Source organism: Xyrauchen texanus, chromosome 39 (assembly GCF_025860055.1).
Source record: "Xyrauchen texanus isolate HMW12.3.18 chromosome 39, RBS_HiC_50CHRs, whole genome shotgun sequence".
In the NCBI taxonomy this organism is placed as follows: Eukaryota; Metazoa; Chordata; class Actinopteri; order Cypriniformes; family Catostomidae; genus Xyrauchen; species Xyrauchen texanus.
The window spans coordinates 29,529,549-29,546,335 of NC_068314.1; the positions used below are offsets into that span (position 1 = coordinate 29,529,549).

General features: G+C 37.7%; 2 protein-coding genes across 2 annotated transcripts in view; both read right to left on the reverse strand.

Annotated features, from left to right (window-relative positions):
• Positions 1–926: 926 nt before the first annotated feature.
• kiss1 (KiSS-1 metastasis suppressor) lies at positions 927–3,845 on the reverse strand. The gene is made up of 3 exons (XM_052111858.1): positions 3,712–3,845; positions 2,456–2,560; positions 927–1,421 (listed from the first exon to the last, which is right to left on the reverse strand). Exons 1-3 carry the CDS (start codon positions 3,773–3,775, stop codon positions 1,153–1,155), a joined length of 438 nt encoding a protein of 145 aa, XP_051967818.1. The 5' UTR covers positions 3,776–3,845; the 3' UTR covers positions 927–1,152.
• A 9,537-nt stretch (positions 3,846–13,382) lies between these two features.
• Positions 13,383–16,787, reverse strand: part of LOC127633000 (pleckstrin homology domain-containing family A member 6-like) — a 50,009-nt gene continuing 46,604 nt past the window's right edge. The window contains 5 exon segments of the mRNA XM_052111854.1: positions 13,383–13,460; positions 13,462–13,478; positions 14,546–14,688; positions 15,698–15,831; positions 16,206–16,355. Coding sequence (XP_051967814.1) covers positions 13,383–13,460; positions 13,462–13,478; positions 14,546–14,688; positions 15,698–15,831; positions 16,206–16,355 — 522 coding nt within the window.

Sequence of the window (16,787 nt, forward strand, 5' to 3'; positions counted from 1 at the left end):
TTGGGGGTGGGGGGGGGTGGTCTGTGTTCGCCATTGCGTTCGCCACTATGGGGAACAGACTGTTGTTTGTTGACTGTCATTTACATGTGACCCTGCTGTAAGAAAGGCTACACCTACTGTACCTCCTTGTGTTTAGTCTGTGTAGTCTCATGTGGTTCTATGTTTGTCCTATGTTGATTTATGTAGCACCATGGTCCTGGAGGAACTTTGTCTTGTTTCACTGTGTACTGTACTAACTGTATATGGGTGAATGACAATAAAAACCACTTCACTTGACTTGTGTTGATCCTCTGTCCTGAGGTTAACAACTCAGCCATTGCGCATTCAAAAGCATTGCAGAACATTTTAACAGTATTTCTGTGTCCTTAACAGGGCTAGAGTAACACCTAGAGAAAGAAAAACATGCTGTATGGTTGACAGCTCCTTCTCCCACTCCATCCAAGTTTGCAGTAGATCTGTGGGCAAGTGTGAATAATCCCACTTCTTTTTTTTTTTCTTTTTTGTCCCACAGGTGCTGCAAAATGTGCTTGGTAGTATAGGGAATGAGGTAGCTCTCCTTCCAGATTTTGAGTGTTCATTTCTGTCAGTACTGTATCTTTCTTCAAAGTGAATGAAGGTGTAGACAGAAGGTGTAGTGCTGGAGGAATGCTTGTTTGATTACAGTCGCAGCCAATTACATCACATGTTCACAGTGACTCTGGTTCTGACAAGAGTCAGAGCGTTTATGAAGGGATCTCTGCTCAATCAACCAATTGGCGGAGGCTTTTGTAAGGTTGGTTGGTGGTCGTATATTCACCTCCGGTGCATATGATGGAAATTTTCTTAAAAGAGTATCGGTTTGTTCTAAAAAGTGAGATGAATTGCTGACAAATGGCCCTTTCACATAAAAAGCGACACAAAAACTAATTAGGCATGGTTTAATAATTTCCAATGAAATGTGTCACAATTCTTTTCTAAAGATTATGAACTATTCCATTAATGTTCTGTCTAGATAAGTCATAAATATGTCTAACACTTATAGCTATAAAATTATAACTTTTTCACATAGAATACTATAAATGCAAGGGAATTTTTTATTTATGTCAATCCTCAAAGAACGCACTATACAATATGTAAATATAAAAAAAGACTGGATCAGAGGTCAGTGACATCTCATTTTATAGACTGTTCAAAGCTTGCAAGAATTTTCTGCTCTCTCTTTCCATAGCGAAGGCCAAAGGAATTGAGATTGTAGTAAGCCACATTCTGCCTCCTCTTTGTGTAAGAGCTGTCTGGAGACCACCCCCATGCGCTCTGGTGAGATCCTGCACTTAACACTGGATTGGTTATACCCTTCAAGAAGTGTGCTGAGATCTTGGGAGCTATTTGACGAGTATTAGTTCCCCTGAGAACTCGGAGTGCCGTTTCTTCAGGAGTCCCATCTAGACATACAAAGAAAGCTGTGATATGAGACATACTTCAGAAATGAAACTATGAAAATAACAGTATTTCATCTTATGGTTGATATGGAGCTTATTTTGTATGTTATGGCTTACAATTTAACTTTTTATTGGCGTTGTTGACGTTTTATTTATTTATTCTGTTACAGTACATTTATAATATGAAAGACATGGAGATTTGACACAAAAGTTCAGGAAACATTTTTTTTTAAAGCTACAATAAAGTTATCCAATAATTATACCAAAAAAAAAATAAAAAATCATAAGTTACTGAGGAATTTGTTACCTTGTAATTCAGACCGTTTAACACCAAAGTTTGCTCAGAACTATGCAGTTCAATGCAAGTTACTAAGATCAATCTGCAGCATTTGTACATACTGTTGATGACACAAAAAATAGTTTCGACTCATCCCTCCTTTAAAAAAAAATACTTTCAGTGAGGCACTTACAACTGAATTGAATGGGGCCCGTTTTTAGAGGATTTAAAGGCAGAATATGAAGCATTTATAAAAAAAAATTATAAAAGCACTTGCAATAATAATTAACTAGTTTATTATTTGAACTGTTAAATTGTTTAAATTAATGTTTTCACAGTTGTTTTAGAGTTTATAGTATAACAACATCCTCATGAAACGAAGTTGTAAAATTGGACAGAACTTAACACAGAAAATGTTAGTAAGCAATTTTTTCACACATAAATCATGTTTACATGCATATTGTTTACATTTTGGGGCTATACTTTTGAAACAGTGAGTATTTTAATGTTTACAGATTGGCCCCATTCACTTCCATTGTCAGTGCCTCAGCTAACCATGATTGTTCTTATTTTTCTAAAGAAAAATAGAGACAAGTTGAAATACATACTTTTTTGATAATTAACATTTAGCCCCAAATGCTGTTAAATGAGCCGAACGCTCAAATGCTGTATCGAACCCTGGAATAATCCTTTAATCTCATTATTAGTAGCTAGAGCTAAATAATAAAAATAATATTGAACTTAAAAGAATATACAGTACCTTCAAAGTATTGAAAATGCCGTGAGGGGTATGAATCTCCAGTACTGACTGACAACACCAAAATAATAAGTAGCATCATTTTTTGGTTTGTGGCAAAATTCAATTCTGAAAGAAAGCAATTAACTGATGTTAACCAATAGCTGATGTTATTACTGCACATGCTATTTTCTAAATTATGGATATATTCTCAGAGTATCAATTTAGGAGATCATAAGTTGCAATGACTGCATTTATCTATATCTTTATAAGTGCTTCCTGTTAATATGCTCTCTCTCTCTCTCTCTCTCTCTCTCTCTCTCTCTCTCTCTCTCACACACACACACACACACACACACACACACACATATGTAGTGTTTCCATGTTTTATGGGGACTTTCCATAGACATAATGGTTTTTATACTGTACAAACTTTATATTCTATCCCCTAAACCTAACCCTACCCCTAAACTTAACCCTCACAGAAAACTTTCTGCATTTTTACATTTTCAAAAAACATAATTTAGTATGATTTATAAGCTGTTTTCCTCATGGGGACCGACAAAATGTCCCCACAAGGTCAAACATTTCGGGTTTTACTATTCTTATGGGGACATTTGGTCCCCACAAAGTGATAAATACACGCTCTCACACACACACACACACACACACACACACACACACACACACACACACACACACACACACACACACACACACTTCAAAGAGACTTTAAGCCTTCAAAAGCATTAGATATCAGCCCCACACCTATGCTATTCATAGATAGTGCAAATGACTGACACCATGAACTAGAGCAATTTTCATATTGTAATAACGGCGACAAAGGCTGCTGATCTTCCCTTGAAAAATATATATATATATGGAGTGGGACCATTGTATTGAAATTAAATTAAAAAAATATAGAATTTTGCATCATCCAATTGGATCAAATTGAAAAAGTTTTTACATGGCCAAAAAAGTACATTTATCCATTCCATAGAAAAAGCAAAAACACCTAGAAAGAAAGTTATTTGGATCATGTTTAGTGGACTCTCACTCACACCCCGTCTTGACATTCAGTGTGACAACAAAATCCAAACAGACCATCACATGAATCAATACGCAATCACTTATGCATATACTCCAATACACATGTAATAATCAAGACAAACATGACAATCTGACATGACAATAGATGTTCAAGACCCGATGTGTGTCTAAGGGTTGGTATAAGTGCATGCTTTGATAAGAGAACAGAACTATGGGAGAAAATTGCTTACCTTTACATACAGTACACTTGCAGGTATGGAATATGCGTTTGGAAGTGGATACACGGTGGTTCATGCAAACTTCAGGCACAACTCGTGTTTCTTATACAACCACATTACCTGCGTCATAGAACCCTCAGTGGTCTGTAGACCTCCATTACCCACCCCTCTTTCCCTCTGATCTTTTCTCTGTGCCCCGGGGTGGATCCACCACCCATCCACTTCACCGGAAAATTCCAGGACCACAAAGCTTTTATACTTTTCAACTCAATACCAATCATTTGACTTACTATATAAGGGTAGTTCATCGAAGTTGGGGGGTCTGGGGGTGCAGACAGATGATCTAGGACAAACTTTTAAAAAAATTTTTTTATAATAATACATAGGAATAGTCCACCCTAAAGTTTAAGTTTGATAACTTTTTACACACCCTAATGTCTTTTCAAACACATATGACTTTTTTCTCACAGATTTCCAGGATCTCTTGACAGATACTTTTATACCATTGAGGAATTACTTCCAGATAACTTGTTAAAAATCTGCAAGAGATTGAAACAACAGGGGGTATTCAGTCTAAACAACCATTGTCAAGACCTGGAAGACTTTGGAAGACACATTCATAGTGTTTCTCTTTTTCTCAGGTAATCTGTGTGCCTATAAATGTTTAATTATGCAATTGTAAAAAGAAATGTTTTGATCACATTTTTCTTTCCTAAACCAAGTGGAAAAACAGCTTTCGTTCCATACCATAGTTAAAAAGGGTATGTTCAAGACTGTTGCAAGAAATCCAAAAGCCATTGGGAAGAATGACCTGTAAAGACACAGATTTTAATATTTAATATTTAAGTGCAATTGTTTAATATGTATTTAGACTAAAGACTAAAATCTCCAAGTTCCAAAAATGTATTTGAAGTAGGCATCTGCTTACTGTATATAAGGGCTCAATTCTGCCATGAACACATAATTTCAAGATCTGAATCAGAAGTGATACTTACTTAAAAAGAACCCCCATCCCTAGCTTAACCATCAGTGAAGTAAAAATGTAATGTTGGAGGGAGAAATGCAAAAGAATCCTCCTCGTCACTGATTATTACTTTGATTACTTCCTGGTATGGAAGAGGGATCTGAGCCTAGGTGTCGAAATGAGGACTCCTGTGTAGGAGTCCTCATTTCTAATAGATACTGCAAATAAAGAGGTCTGAAATAATCCCTTTAACCTCTGATTGACTTTTTCTTTTAACTTAAGAAATAAAACTGCCTCTTAAAATTACAGTTAAGAGGCATTATAGGCATTCCAGTGCTTCTGTGTTCAGTTTTACCCCAAAGAACTATAATCCATTATGTCTTTAATTGGTGTAAATGAAAGACACTCACTCTTAAAATAGTGTGGGCCTCCACACGTGCCTCCGCGGTAGCATGCTCAACAAGCTACGTGATAAGATGTGCGGTTTAACGGTCTCAGACACGGAGGCAACTGTGTTTCGAAACATAGGATAAATTAATTAAAATAGATTCAAAGTGCATTTATTTTCGCAGACCTAAGCAATTCAATTCACACTGAATGTTAAAAAAGATTGCCGTTGACACGACACATGCTGCATTATAAAAGCTCGATGCAGGCAATGAATGGAACCAAATGCCTCTGGTGTCTTGAGATTTCTTTAAGTTTTAGTTATTTTAACTTGACACAGTGCCATAAAAATGCATTGCTTATGATATGTGATGCTGAAAAAGCAGCAAGACACATTGCAATGGTCACAGATGTCCATCTAGAGCATAAAAAAACTGGTAGAACTGTACTGTTCTACATTTACGTACTATATAATTACAATTACAAGTAACCCCAACCTGAACTATAACCCATATTAAGTATATGTAGTTATCTATTATTACTCAGTACTTTCTAGGGTAAGTACATTGTAAGTATACTGAAAGTACACATACTGTAAAACGAAAGTGCAAAACTATTCCAAAACAGCGCAGACAGATGCTGTGTCAAGTAAGTGATACATAAATACCATTAATCAATATCATCAATATCATCATAATCACAATTATTACTTTTGTAATGTTCATATTCATCTTTTATGGTTATTTGTTTTCAATTCTACATTGAATTTGTATTCTTCATCTTTCTGATGGTCTATTTTTGCATTTCTTTTAAACGTGGATGTGGATGTACAATCACAACTAAAGAAAAGGGATTTGAACAAATTCAGATGTTTTTGTTTTTAAATACATTCATTTATTGCATGAGTGTACTTCTAAAGCAAGCACATTAAGTACTGTTTATTTTTGTTTGATTTGCATAGTTTCTGTACCCTTTCATAGGAACTTGAGCTGTGTATTCACTATGGGACACCGTCTGAGTGTCATGTGGTCTGAAGCCCTTATACAATCACGCCAATTTATTGGCTAATGGCGCTTAAGCTACACCTCTAGGGAGCTACTTCACGGGCTCCATAAAAGTGCTCGCTTTCATGTCATCGAGTCAGATTTTCTATTCTTTGGTGCACAATAGCCTGTTTGTTTCTAATGTTGTTCCAAACATTACAAGGGTCTGATGGGGACAGTGGTGCTTTACTAGGCTTTACTATTTCTCATCACATGGGTTTATCCCTATTTCTTCAGTTCCATGGCCTCCAGATTTGGACCTCCTTGTGTGGGAGCCATTTGGGATTTCGGCTTTGTGTCTGAGAGGATTGGAGAGCAAACAGATATCGGATTCTTCCTTGTCTTTGTCTCCCACCCCCTGAGCGAAAGCGTGAGTCTCGTCAGACATGCTCTGGGCCCTTTTTCACAGTCACTGAAATGTTTTTGACTCTTAAAACGGCCCTGCTAGTGGCATTGGCATCATTTAGAAGAGTTGGTTATTTGCATGCCCCGTCAATCAATCCATTATGTATGGATTTTGTGCCAGGGTGTTCAAGGGGTTAAGCCCTCATTTGGGCTATTTTCCCATGGTTATTTCACTCGCAGACTATTACTTTTCAGCATTTCTATCCATGAGAAGTTGCATATGCTTTGACCAGTTTGGGCACTGCAAGTTTATGTTGATCGTACTAGCCAGTGGCGTAAGTCAGAACAATTGTTTGTGTGCTTTGGTGGCCGCAACAGGGGTGTTTTGGCGTCCAAGCAAAGACTGTCTCATTGGCTTATTGATGCAATTTCAAATGCTTACGAGGTGCGTGGTTTACCCATTCTACGAGGAGCATGGCATCCTCATGGGCTTTGGCTAGACGTGCGTCCTAAGAGGACATTTGTATGGTGGCAGAGTGGTCCTCTCTGCATATATTTGTTCGATTTTATAATGTGAATGAAGGACGAGGTTTAACTCCTGCTTCACAGGTTTTCTCTGTTGGAACAGGAGTAAACTCACAATTTCTTGTTTTTTGTGTGGATGCTTTAGCTCACTTGTGTGCCGCTATATGCTTGCCACACGGGATTAGACAGTGTGTAGCCATTGTTCGCATGTTGCGAATGTTCTCATAGCGAATACGCAGCTCGAGTTCCAACAAAAGGGAATGTCTTGGTTACCTAGAACATAACTCTGGTTCCCTTAGTGGGAACGAGATGCTGCGTAGCTGTCCATACTCTCTAGCAGCTGCATAGGCACGTGGCTTCCTGCAGAAAATCTCGATGGCGGGAAAGCGAGCACCTTTATGGAGCCCGTGAAATAGCTCCCTGGGGGCGTCAGCCAATAAATTGCCGTGATTTTATAAGGGCTTCAGACCACGTGACACTCAGACGGTGTCCCATAGCAAATACGTAGTGTCTCGATCCCATTAAGGGAACCAGTGTTATGTTCCACGAAGCCAAGATGTTTTTTTTGTCTTAAAATAGCATTAGTTACTGTAAATATGAAGATATACTGAATTTTGATATATAAATGTTTACACAGATCAATGTGCTTATTTTGTATTTGTCAATCCCACTTCATATGCTACATGTTTTATCAAATATTAGACATATCCGTTTTGACTGTTCAACTGCAACTTTTACCATTTTGTTCAACTCTTAAAAATTACATTTAAACAACGCCTTCTAAAAGATGCTTTAACGTTTAGATAAAAACAATAATCAATCAGTATTCCCTAAACAAATGCAAAACATTTTTAATCATTTTATAAATTTAACCAATCAAAAATCATTTTATACATCAAATGTTCATGCTCATAGAAAAATATGTGATGCATTTTGATGATCTTCTTTTCATCTTTCTCAAAACCACTAAAAATATATATTTGTCTTCCACTGATTTTGGAAGTAATTATGGGTAATCAGCTTCTCTGAAATTGCATTACCTTTTCCAGACCCCGTAGTGAGTTAATAATAGCTTAATTCAGAGCTTTTATGAAATACAGTGGAAACAACACAATCCTGATAACCATGATAGTGACTTTTTTTGAAGGGAGAATAACAGTTCTGTCAAACAAATTATAACAAAATTTAATTTTATATACAAACAGAGGCCAGTGATTAGTTCAGAGTTAGACCAAAGACAAACTGAGTTTACTTTAAAAAAAAAAAAAAAAAAACAAGCAGAAAGCACAGAATAGGCTAACAACTTGCATGGCATTTAGCATGTTTCGGTATGGGAAAATATCACAGACACTGTAGACTCTCTGATCAGGACTTCAGCCAAAGTACAAAACGTATATGATTTATATGGTTTGGCAAATTGTTCTTTACTTTACAGACAGAGGTAAAAGGTATTACTAGTGATAGAAAAATAATCCAAAATATTGCTCCATTTAATTCCATGTCAAGACTATCTATATTTACTCCAAAAGTGTGCCACAGCAGAAAAAACATAGCCAAATGAATCTCCAAATGGCACAATGATCCACAAATAAGGGCTTTATATTCTGTTGGGGCAACGGGTTACATAATTTAATGTCAGAATATATACAGTCTGTAATGCAAGTTACTGGCCCCGCAACAACACACATTGTGTTTCAACAAGCAGACTTACACCTCTAAGGACACTTCCAATTTTCTGTTCTCTGAAATCTACCATAAAAGATTCTGTCACACACTCACAAGTATTTAGGTACCATTGTCTGGTAACTACTGTCCTAGCAGTAAAAGCACTATGATGAGTCCACATGGCTTTGATGCAAAGATTAAAGTAATAGTCATATGAGATATATATATATATATATATATATATATATATATATATATATATATATATATATGCTTTCTTCATAGATACACACTGCAATTAAAGGCCTAACAATGGTTTGAGAGACTGAAATGCTGACTGGTTGTACTCGACTGGCAAGGAAGAGGGATCTCAAGTCCTATTGAGAGGAGAGAGGAACAGAGGAGCATGGAAAATAATGAGGCCAGGAAGAGTCTCAGTGAGTCTTGCCTTAACTCCCCTACTGTAGTGATGAAGCAGAAATGTCCAACGCCAAGAGCTCCTTCCAGCTTGACAACTTTGCTGTAGACCTTGGTCTGGATTTACGGTCAAAAACTACAATTTCCTTTACCAAGGCCATTTTCCTCCAGTCACATCTTGGTCTTTCCTGGTCTTCTGTACACACCTTTCCTGTCCCAAACACACTTATGTTTTCAGAATCCACCCTGAGCAGTTGTAACCAGCATTTGTAATATGAATTTGCTGTTTATAGTCTCTGTAATGTGACCAAGAGCAGATATGAATCTGTAAACATGTTTCAATTCCTGGCTAGTTTTTGAGCTTTTGTAAATGGCTGCCATCCTCTGTTTCAAAGTCAAAACAGTTGATTGATACAATTATGTACTGTAGCACTGCCATGGGTTACACTCCTTGGGAAGGCCTCAGATGAGAAGTGCATGGAGATAGAGGCGCAGAAAACCTCACTCATGAACAGCCCTCCACAGACTCCACTCCAAACACGCTGTAATATTTCTCTGCATGGTTTTGTGTAAGTAAATAGAAAGAAATACAATGTTTGGTGGAGGCACAACATATTTTGTTGGTTTTCTTTTCCACTCGTCTTTATCCGATGGACACTCAGAAGGGTTCACCGTCAAATTTGACAGCTGCAAGAGCTTGAGCTGGGAATGAAAGAACAAATAAAAATACAACATAAAAAATATCATTGACTGCCATATTTCTTTTGTACAAAGAACAGCTGGAAAACAGGCTTAAAGTGATGCTAAGGCCGAAAACATTCTCTATGGAAGCATGTGAATGCAAACGCTTCAAGCTAGCTGGCTCAATGTGTTGTTGCATTCAATAATGCACGATTAATTAAAGGGGTGCTGCAGTGGACATAAGCGGACAAGCTCTTTTTCTATGGTAGGTTTAAAATTACTGTAATGGCAGAGCAACAGTTTGAAGAGAATCTTGTTGAGAATGTTCATTTAAGTAGTATTCTGGGTTTAAGCTTCATTGACAGCATTTGTGGCATAATGTTGATAAAAAACTATTTGGTCTCATCCCTCCTTTTCTTAAAAAAATAAAAAATTGAGGTTACAGTGAGGCACTTACAAAGGAAGTAAATGGGTCCATTTTAGGAGAATTTAAAGGCAGAAATGTAAAGCTTATAATTTCATAAATGCACTTCCATTAATTATTTTGTTAAAACTTATTAGAGCTGCAAAATTGTGTAAATTGATGATTTTACAAAGTTGTTAAATTTTAAAAGGAAGCAATTTTATCATACAGAAATTATGTTAACACACATACTGTTTACATCTTGAGGCTATGCTTTTAAAACCGTATTTTAACGTTTACAGTAGTGGTCATCAATTAGCGGACCATGATCTGGGACGGACTCCGGCTTTGTTTCATCTGGACCGTGAAGCATCATGACAAAAGATGCCCCATCTTACCATTTCTACAGTTTAAGTGAGCGACGTGTCCAAACTACGGAGCTGTACACACCACACTAATTAATATTTTTTTTTAGAAAAAGCAAATACTGTTGATTGAGCTTAACTTGTATGGAACCCGGAATATTCCTTTAAAGTCAACATGTTAATGGCTAGCTGAGAGAACAAGTTGTTTTCGTTTGTGTAAGAGTATATTACTGGCCTAACATTTAAAGGGATAGTTCAACCAAGAATGAAAATTCTGTCAAAATGTACTCACCCTCATGCCATTTCAAACCTGAATTACTTACTGTCTTTTGAGGAACACAAAAGACATTCAAAATGGCTTGAGCTTAAACCTTGCAAAATCATAAACAGCAAGTTATTGCGTGAACAATCAAAGTCTCACATGAACAAGTTTCTTGCTGTAAAATGACTTACATTTCGGGTTGCTTCTCACTAAAAACTATCATATGTCTTCAGAAGACTTGGAATGTGACAAAGGTGTCGCAGAGTCCCTTAAAAGCGAGTCACTATTAAATGTCATTGTATTGAACTCAGCGATAGAGACATACTTTTAAAGTCTACTGTTTGTGTTCTGCAGATAAAAAGAAATGTATACATGTTTGGAATGGCATAAGGGTGAGTAGATTGTGACAGAATTTTCTTTTTAAGGTGAACTAAGATGAAACCTTATTTCACAAAAACAATTCTTGCCAACATGTTTGCAGCTGGGCATCTAGCAAGTATAGCAAGGTGAAAAATTTTCTTTGACACAGTAACCAAGATTTAAAAACATAATTGTATATTAATCATACAACAAACATTCAACAAGGCGTGAAAGATGTATGGGTGCAGCAGTTTATGTTGGGCCTATTGTTGTTTACTCTCCGATCTAAAAACTTATACAAAGAAAATATATTCATTAAATAGAGGACAAAATGAAAGCCTGTCAGCACATTCGCAGGAGCCTGTTTGTGAAGCTGCCAAATCCCTGTAATAAATATGCAACTAATCAAGATTAACACACAATTATTGTACCAGAACATACACTGATCAGCCACAACATTAAAACCACTGACAGGTGAAGTGAATAACATTGATTATATCGTTACAATGGCACCTGTCAAGTGGTGGAATATATTAGACAGCAAGTAAACAGTCAGTTCTTGAATTTCATGTGCTGGAAGCAGGAAAAATGGGCAAGCGTAAGGATCTGAGGGACTTTGGCAAAGGCCAAATTGTGATGGCTAGACGACTGGATCAGAGCATCTCCAAAATGGCAGGTTTTGTGGGGTGCAGTGATTAGTACCCACCAAAAGTGGTCAAAGGAAGAGCAACTGGTGGACCGGTGACAGGGTCACGGGCCCAAGTCTCATTGATGCATGAAGGGAGCTAAGGCTAGCCCACCTGGTCCGATCCCAGAGAAGAGCTACTGCTGAAAAACGTAATGATGGCCATGATAGCAAGGTGTCAGAACACACAGTACAATGCATTGCAGCTTGCTGCGTATGGGGCTTGCTGACCCCCGTCCACCACCGAAAGTGCCAACAATGGGCATGTGAGCATCTGAACTGGACCATGGATCAATGGAGGAAGGTGGCCTGGTCTGATGAATCACGTTTTTTTTTAGATCATGTGGACGGCCGGGCGTATGTGTGTCATTTCCAAGTGGAAGATATGGCAGCAAGATGCACTATGGGAAGAAGGCTGGCCAGCAGAGGCAGTGTGATACTCTGGGCAATGTTCTGCTGGAAAACCTTGTATCCTGTGGATGTTACTTTGGCACATACCACCTACCTAAATATCATTGCAGACCACGTACACCCTTTCATGGCAACGGTATTACCTGATAATGCAGGATAATGCACCCTGCTACACTGCAAAAATTGTTCAGGAATGGTTTGAAGAACATGACAAAGTGTTCAAGGTGTTGACTTGGCCTCAAAATTCCCCAGATCTCAATCCGATTGAGCATCTATGGGATATGCTTGACCAACAAGTCTGATCCATGGAGGCCCCACCTCACAACCTACAGGACTTAAAGGATCTGCTGCAAACGTCTTGGTGCCAGATACCACAGGACACCTTCAGAGGTCTTGTGGAGTCCATGCCTCGATGGCTTATTACTGTTTTGTTAGCACGAGGGAGACCTACATGCTATTAGGCAGGTGGTTTAAATGTTGTGTCTGATCGGTGTATTGTTTAACACAAACAGCATGGTGTAAAAGCCTTAAAGGAATAGTTCACCCCAAAAAAATCAAAATTATTTTCATAATTTACATCAGTTACATCCATTCTCATCCAAAAACAATTGGATTTCTTCAGAAGACATGGATTAAACCACTGGAGTCATATGGATTACTTTTATGCTGCTTTTATGTACGTTTTTGGAGCTTCAAAGTTTTGCTCACCATTCACTTGCATTGTATGGACCTACAGAGCTGAAATATTCTTCTAAAAATCTGTTTTTGTGTTCTGCAGAAGAAAGAAAACCTATACACATCTACGATGACATGAGGGTGAATAAATGATAAGAGAATTTTGGGTGAACTATTCCTTTAATACTTTGCTAAAGAAAGATGATCAAGCCCATAAAACAATTGAATCATTAAGTACATTCTAACAGCCAGTGCATTTGAAATATTGAAAGGGTATACAAGATGCTTTCTTTACCTAATAGATCAACTGCTGCATACTGCTGCAGAAATACTATTCAAAAATGTTCTCTTTAACTTTCTATCTTAGCATTTGAGAACCCAGCTATATCTAAAGTAAAAGAAAGTGAGGGCAGTAATGTGCAGGACATTTTTTGTAAGAATCCAGAGGTGAAAGGGTAGGGGGTGGGATTGTTGTGTGGTGGGCAGAACTCACCTTTATACCTTCATGATGTGGGAGGAGTCAGAGTGGTCAGCAGAAGGGGGAGGGACCAGGCTGGTTGGGGAGGCAGGGGGGACTGGGGGCACACTGGGCTGCAATGCAGTGGTATCATGAGAGGAAAAAATCAAACAAAAAGTATGCCATGAAGCAAAGAAAAAGGAGTTGTGGATCAGAGAGATGGTTAAGCACTGTTTTCTCACAGAACCACAAGCCAATGGGTAATGGAGAGGTAGGATCCATGCTACTTGTTTTTCGGTCATAAACATATGGAATGAAGTGAAAGAGAACTACAGTATAAAGGAACTATTTGCTAAATAGATCAATGCATGATCCTAAATGTAGCGTTATCTAAAATATTTGCTATGCATTATTACTTATAAGTCTAAAGGCTACCTACATTATTTTTGAACAACTGAGCAAAGGCATGTTCAATACAAATTCAAAGTTGGCTCGGAGTTGCACCAAGAAGTAAAAATAGGCCAAAATGATGAAAGATGGCTCGGTCTGTTCTCTCTGCCAATTCATATTTTACGTGCCAATCTGTGTGTTCTGATGTAGAAAACCTGAATAGATTCATACTCCTTCCTTCAAGTAAATTTATCTCACTCTGGAGCATTCGTTTCCCAGTGAATCAAGATGGTTAACAGTGTGCTTCAGTGCAGAGTTTGCACATCTAAGAGGTTAATGAATAGCTTCACAAAATACTGTGTGTGAATGCTGGAATAGACAGTATTAAACATCTATAGTATAGCATTACAAATACCTCAAATCACACTCCATCATTTACTGTATATTCAAATATCAAAATATTCTTAAATAATCTTTGTGTAGCTTATCTGGTAGATCATGGCACTAGCATGAATGCACTGCAAGTCTCTTTGGATAAAAGCTTCTGCCAAGCGCATAAATATTATGAAATATGAAATTCATTATTTAAATATCATTCATTTGTGTAAATTGCAAATAACAAACCTAGAAAAACTATAATCAAAGTGTAACCTCAGCACTGAAGAGTGGTGAAGTGTGCATTTCAGGACACTGACGAACATGTGACATTAAGAGGGCTTGTGATTGTGGCAGTAGGGTCAAAGGTCAGAAAGTGGTCTGATAATTGGGGTCACAGCTCGCCCAGGCTCCTCCGGGCGGCAGACTTCCTCACCGGAGAGCAGGCGGCTACGGCGGGAGGCCTCAGCGGCCAGTGCGCAGGAAATTTCAATCCGCTTCTCCTGTTCCTGAAGCTGCTGCTCTGGGTTATTGGATCCCTCCACCGGCCCGTCCAGCACCGGCACCATATTCTGCATGCTGAGGCAAGAGAGAAGGACATAGATGTTCCATTAACATAGAAGGAAAATAAACAATATTGCTTTGATCAAAACTGTTGCTTGTTGACTTGCAGTCTACTACCTACATAGGCAGCTGTCTTCTAAGGCAGCATACTAACTGAAATGGATCTCAGTTACTGATTTGGAACACTCTAGATTGGCAGCAGTCTTGACAACAGACATTTGGTTTTTATTGATGTTTGGTGTTAGCATGTTGCTATGCTACCTATTTGACACTCAAGCAAAAGTTCACAGCCACACTATTTTGGGGTAAAATTGTATTTATAATTTTTTTTAATTGTTTTTATCAATTATTGGTATTGAATGAAGTATATTTAAAAAATGTCTCTTGCTTCGTCCGCCATCTGAGCTCATCATAGTGCATTCTCAGATTGCCTTCTCTGTGAAGAATACCTGTAATGCTGTCTTAGTGTATATACAGTATATTCAGTATATGTATATATATACATACACTGTAGATGACATGCACAAAAAAAAGTAACGTGACTTTGTCTTAACAAGCCATGTGAATACATACTTTGCATCATTTTGAAATATTATCAATTTAATCTCCTACACCTCAAATGTAGATCTGGTAAGTTTGAAATGGCCAGAGCCAAAGCCTGTCATCAAAATGATTGGCTACTATTACCTTCCAGAACTGTCTCACACGCTTTCGGTCCTAGATATAAAGGCATTAGCCGCTGAATGTTGGCAAACATGAACTTTGTTGTCTTAAACACATGGGACAGAAACTCGGCTTTATTTGCAAATTGCTTTTGCAATGTGTACATTTTGTGCATAAATTAATTATCCAAAACCTGAGAAAACTCACTAGGTTTTGGAACAAAACTTATATGTCTTCACAGGTAGTTAAAGCAAGCATTTATTTTACATACAATACATTTTTACAAAAGAAAAAATGTATAAAGTTTTTTCAGTGTGTATTATTAGGCTTTGTGGATTAAAGACATGATGTGATGTCATACTTTGATTTGGCAATAAGTGTCTTGATTCTCTCCACTTTCTTTTGTTTTTCCCACACCTCTTCAGGGCTGAGTGGTGTACTGGGCTCAACTTCTAAATATCGCTCAGGGATCAGGACTTTTTCTGGGTTGGACAACTGTAAACAGAGTAAAACAACATTTAGATGTTCAAACCTTTGTCAGTTTTTCAAACACCTGGTATTAAGATCAGATTTAATATTGAATGTTAATAAAAATGGCAAAAAAGAAAAATCTTTCAGTTTTAGATTGCAGTGATGTTATAGTCACTTTACAATGGCTTTGAATGAGGCTCGTCCAATGAGAATTGTGAGTCAAAACAATACATTTTATCATTTAAATTTAGACAGAAGGCTTAAACAGGGTTCAGGGTTGAAATTTCCTTGCATGTCACAACAACCATTATTAAACAACAGTAAAATGCAGTATGTTTCAAGGAAAGAGAAATAGTTTGTAATGCTACATTGCACAGTTCTGCCACATGATCTCTAACCTCTTTGCTGATGTCCAGGTCATAGTGTTGAGGCTCCACTTGTTGCCGCAAGCGAGCGATTTCCTGCCTTGGTGATTCCATGCCTTCTCCCCTCACTGCTGCCTCCAGACCCTTAATATCCACCTCATCCGCCGTCACTCTCCTCCGCACCTGCATAACAGGAGGAACAGCAGGTTGAGTGCTCAGCAAGACTCAAAATAGAATCAAAAGTGAAGTGCCTACAAGCTTAGAATACCGGTAGCATATAATAAATATACAAATATTTACGTCATACTGCCTTTACCCTTATTAATATTAGGGGTACAAACTATAGGAATAGTTCACCCAAAACTGAAAATTATGTAATTATTTACTCACAATTACGTTATTCCAAAAACTGTATGACTTTCTTTGTTTTGTAAAACACACAAGAAATTTTAAAGATTGTTGAGATGCCAATGAAAGTGAATGGTGACCAAGGTGGTCAGTCCATTATATTCTGCTTATCTACTTTTGTGTTCCACGGAAGATAGAAAGTTATACAGGTTTGGAACAACATCAGGGTGAGTTAGTAATGACACATGCAAAAACATATTTCTTTCA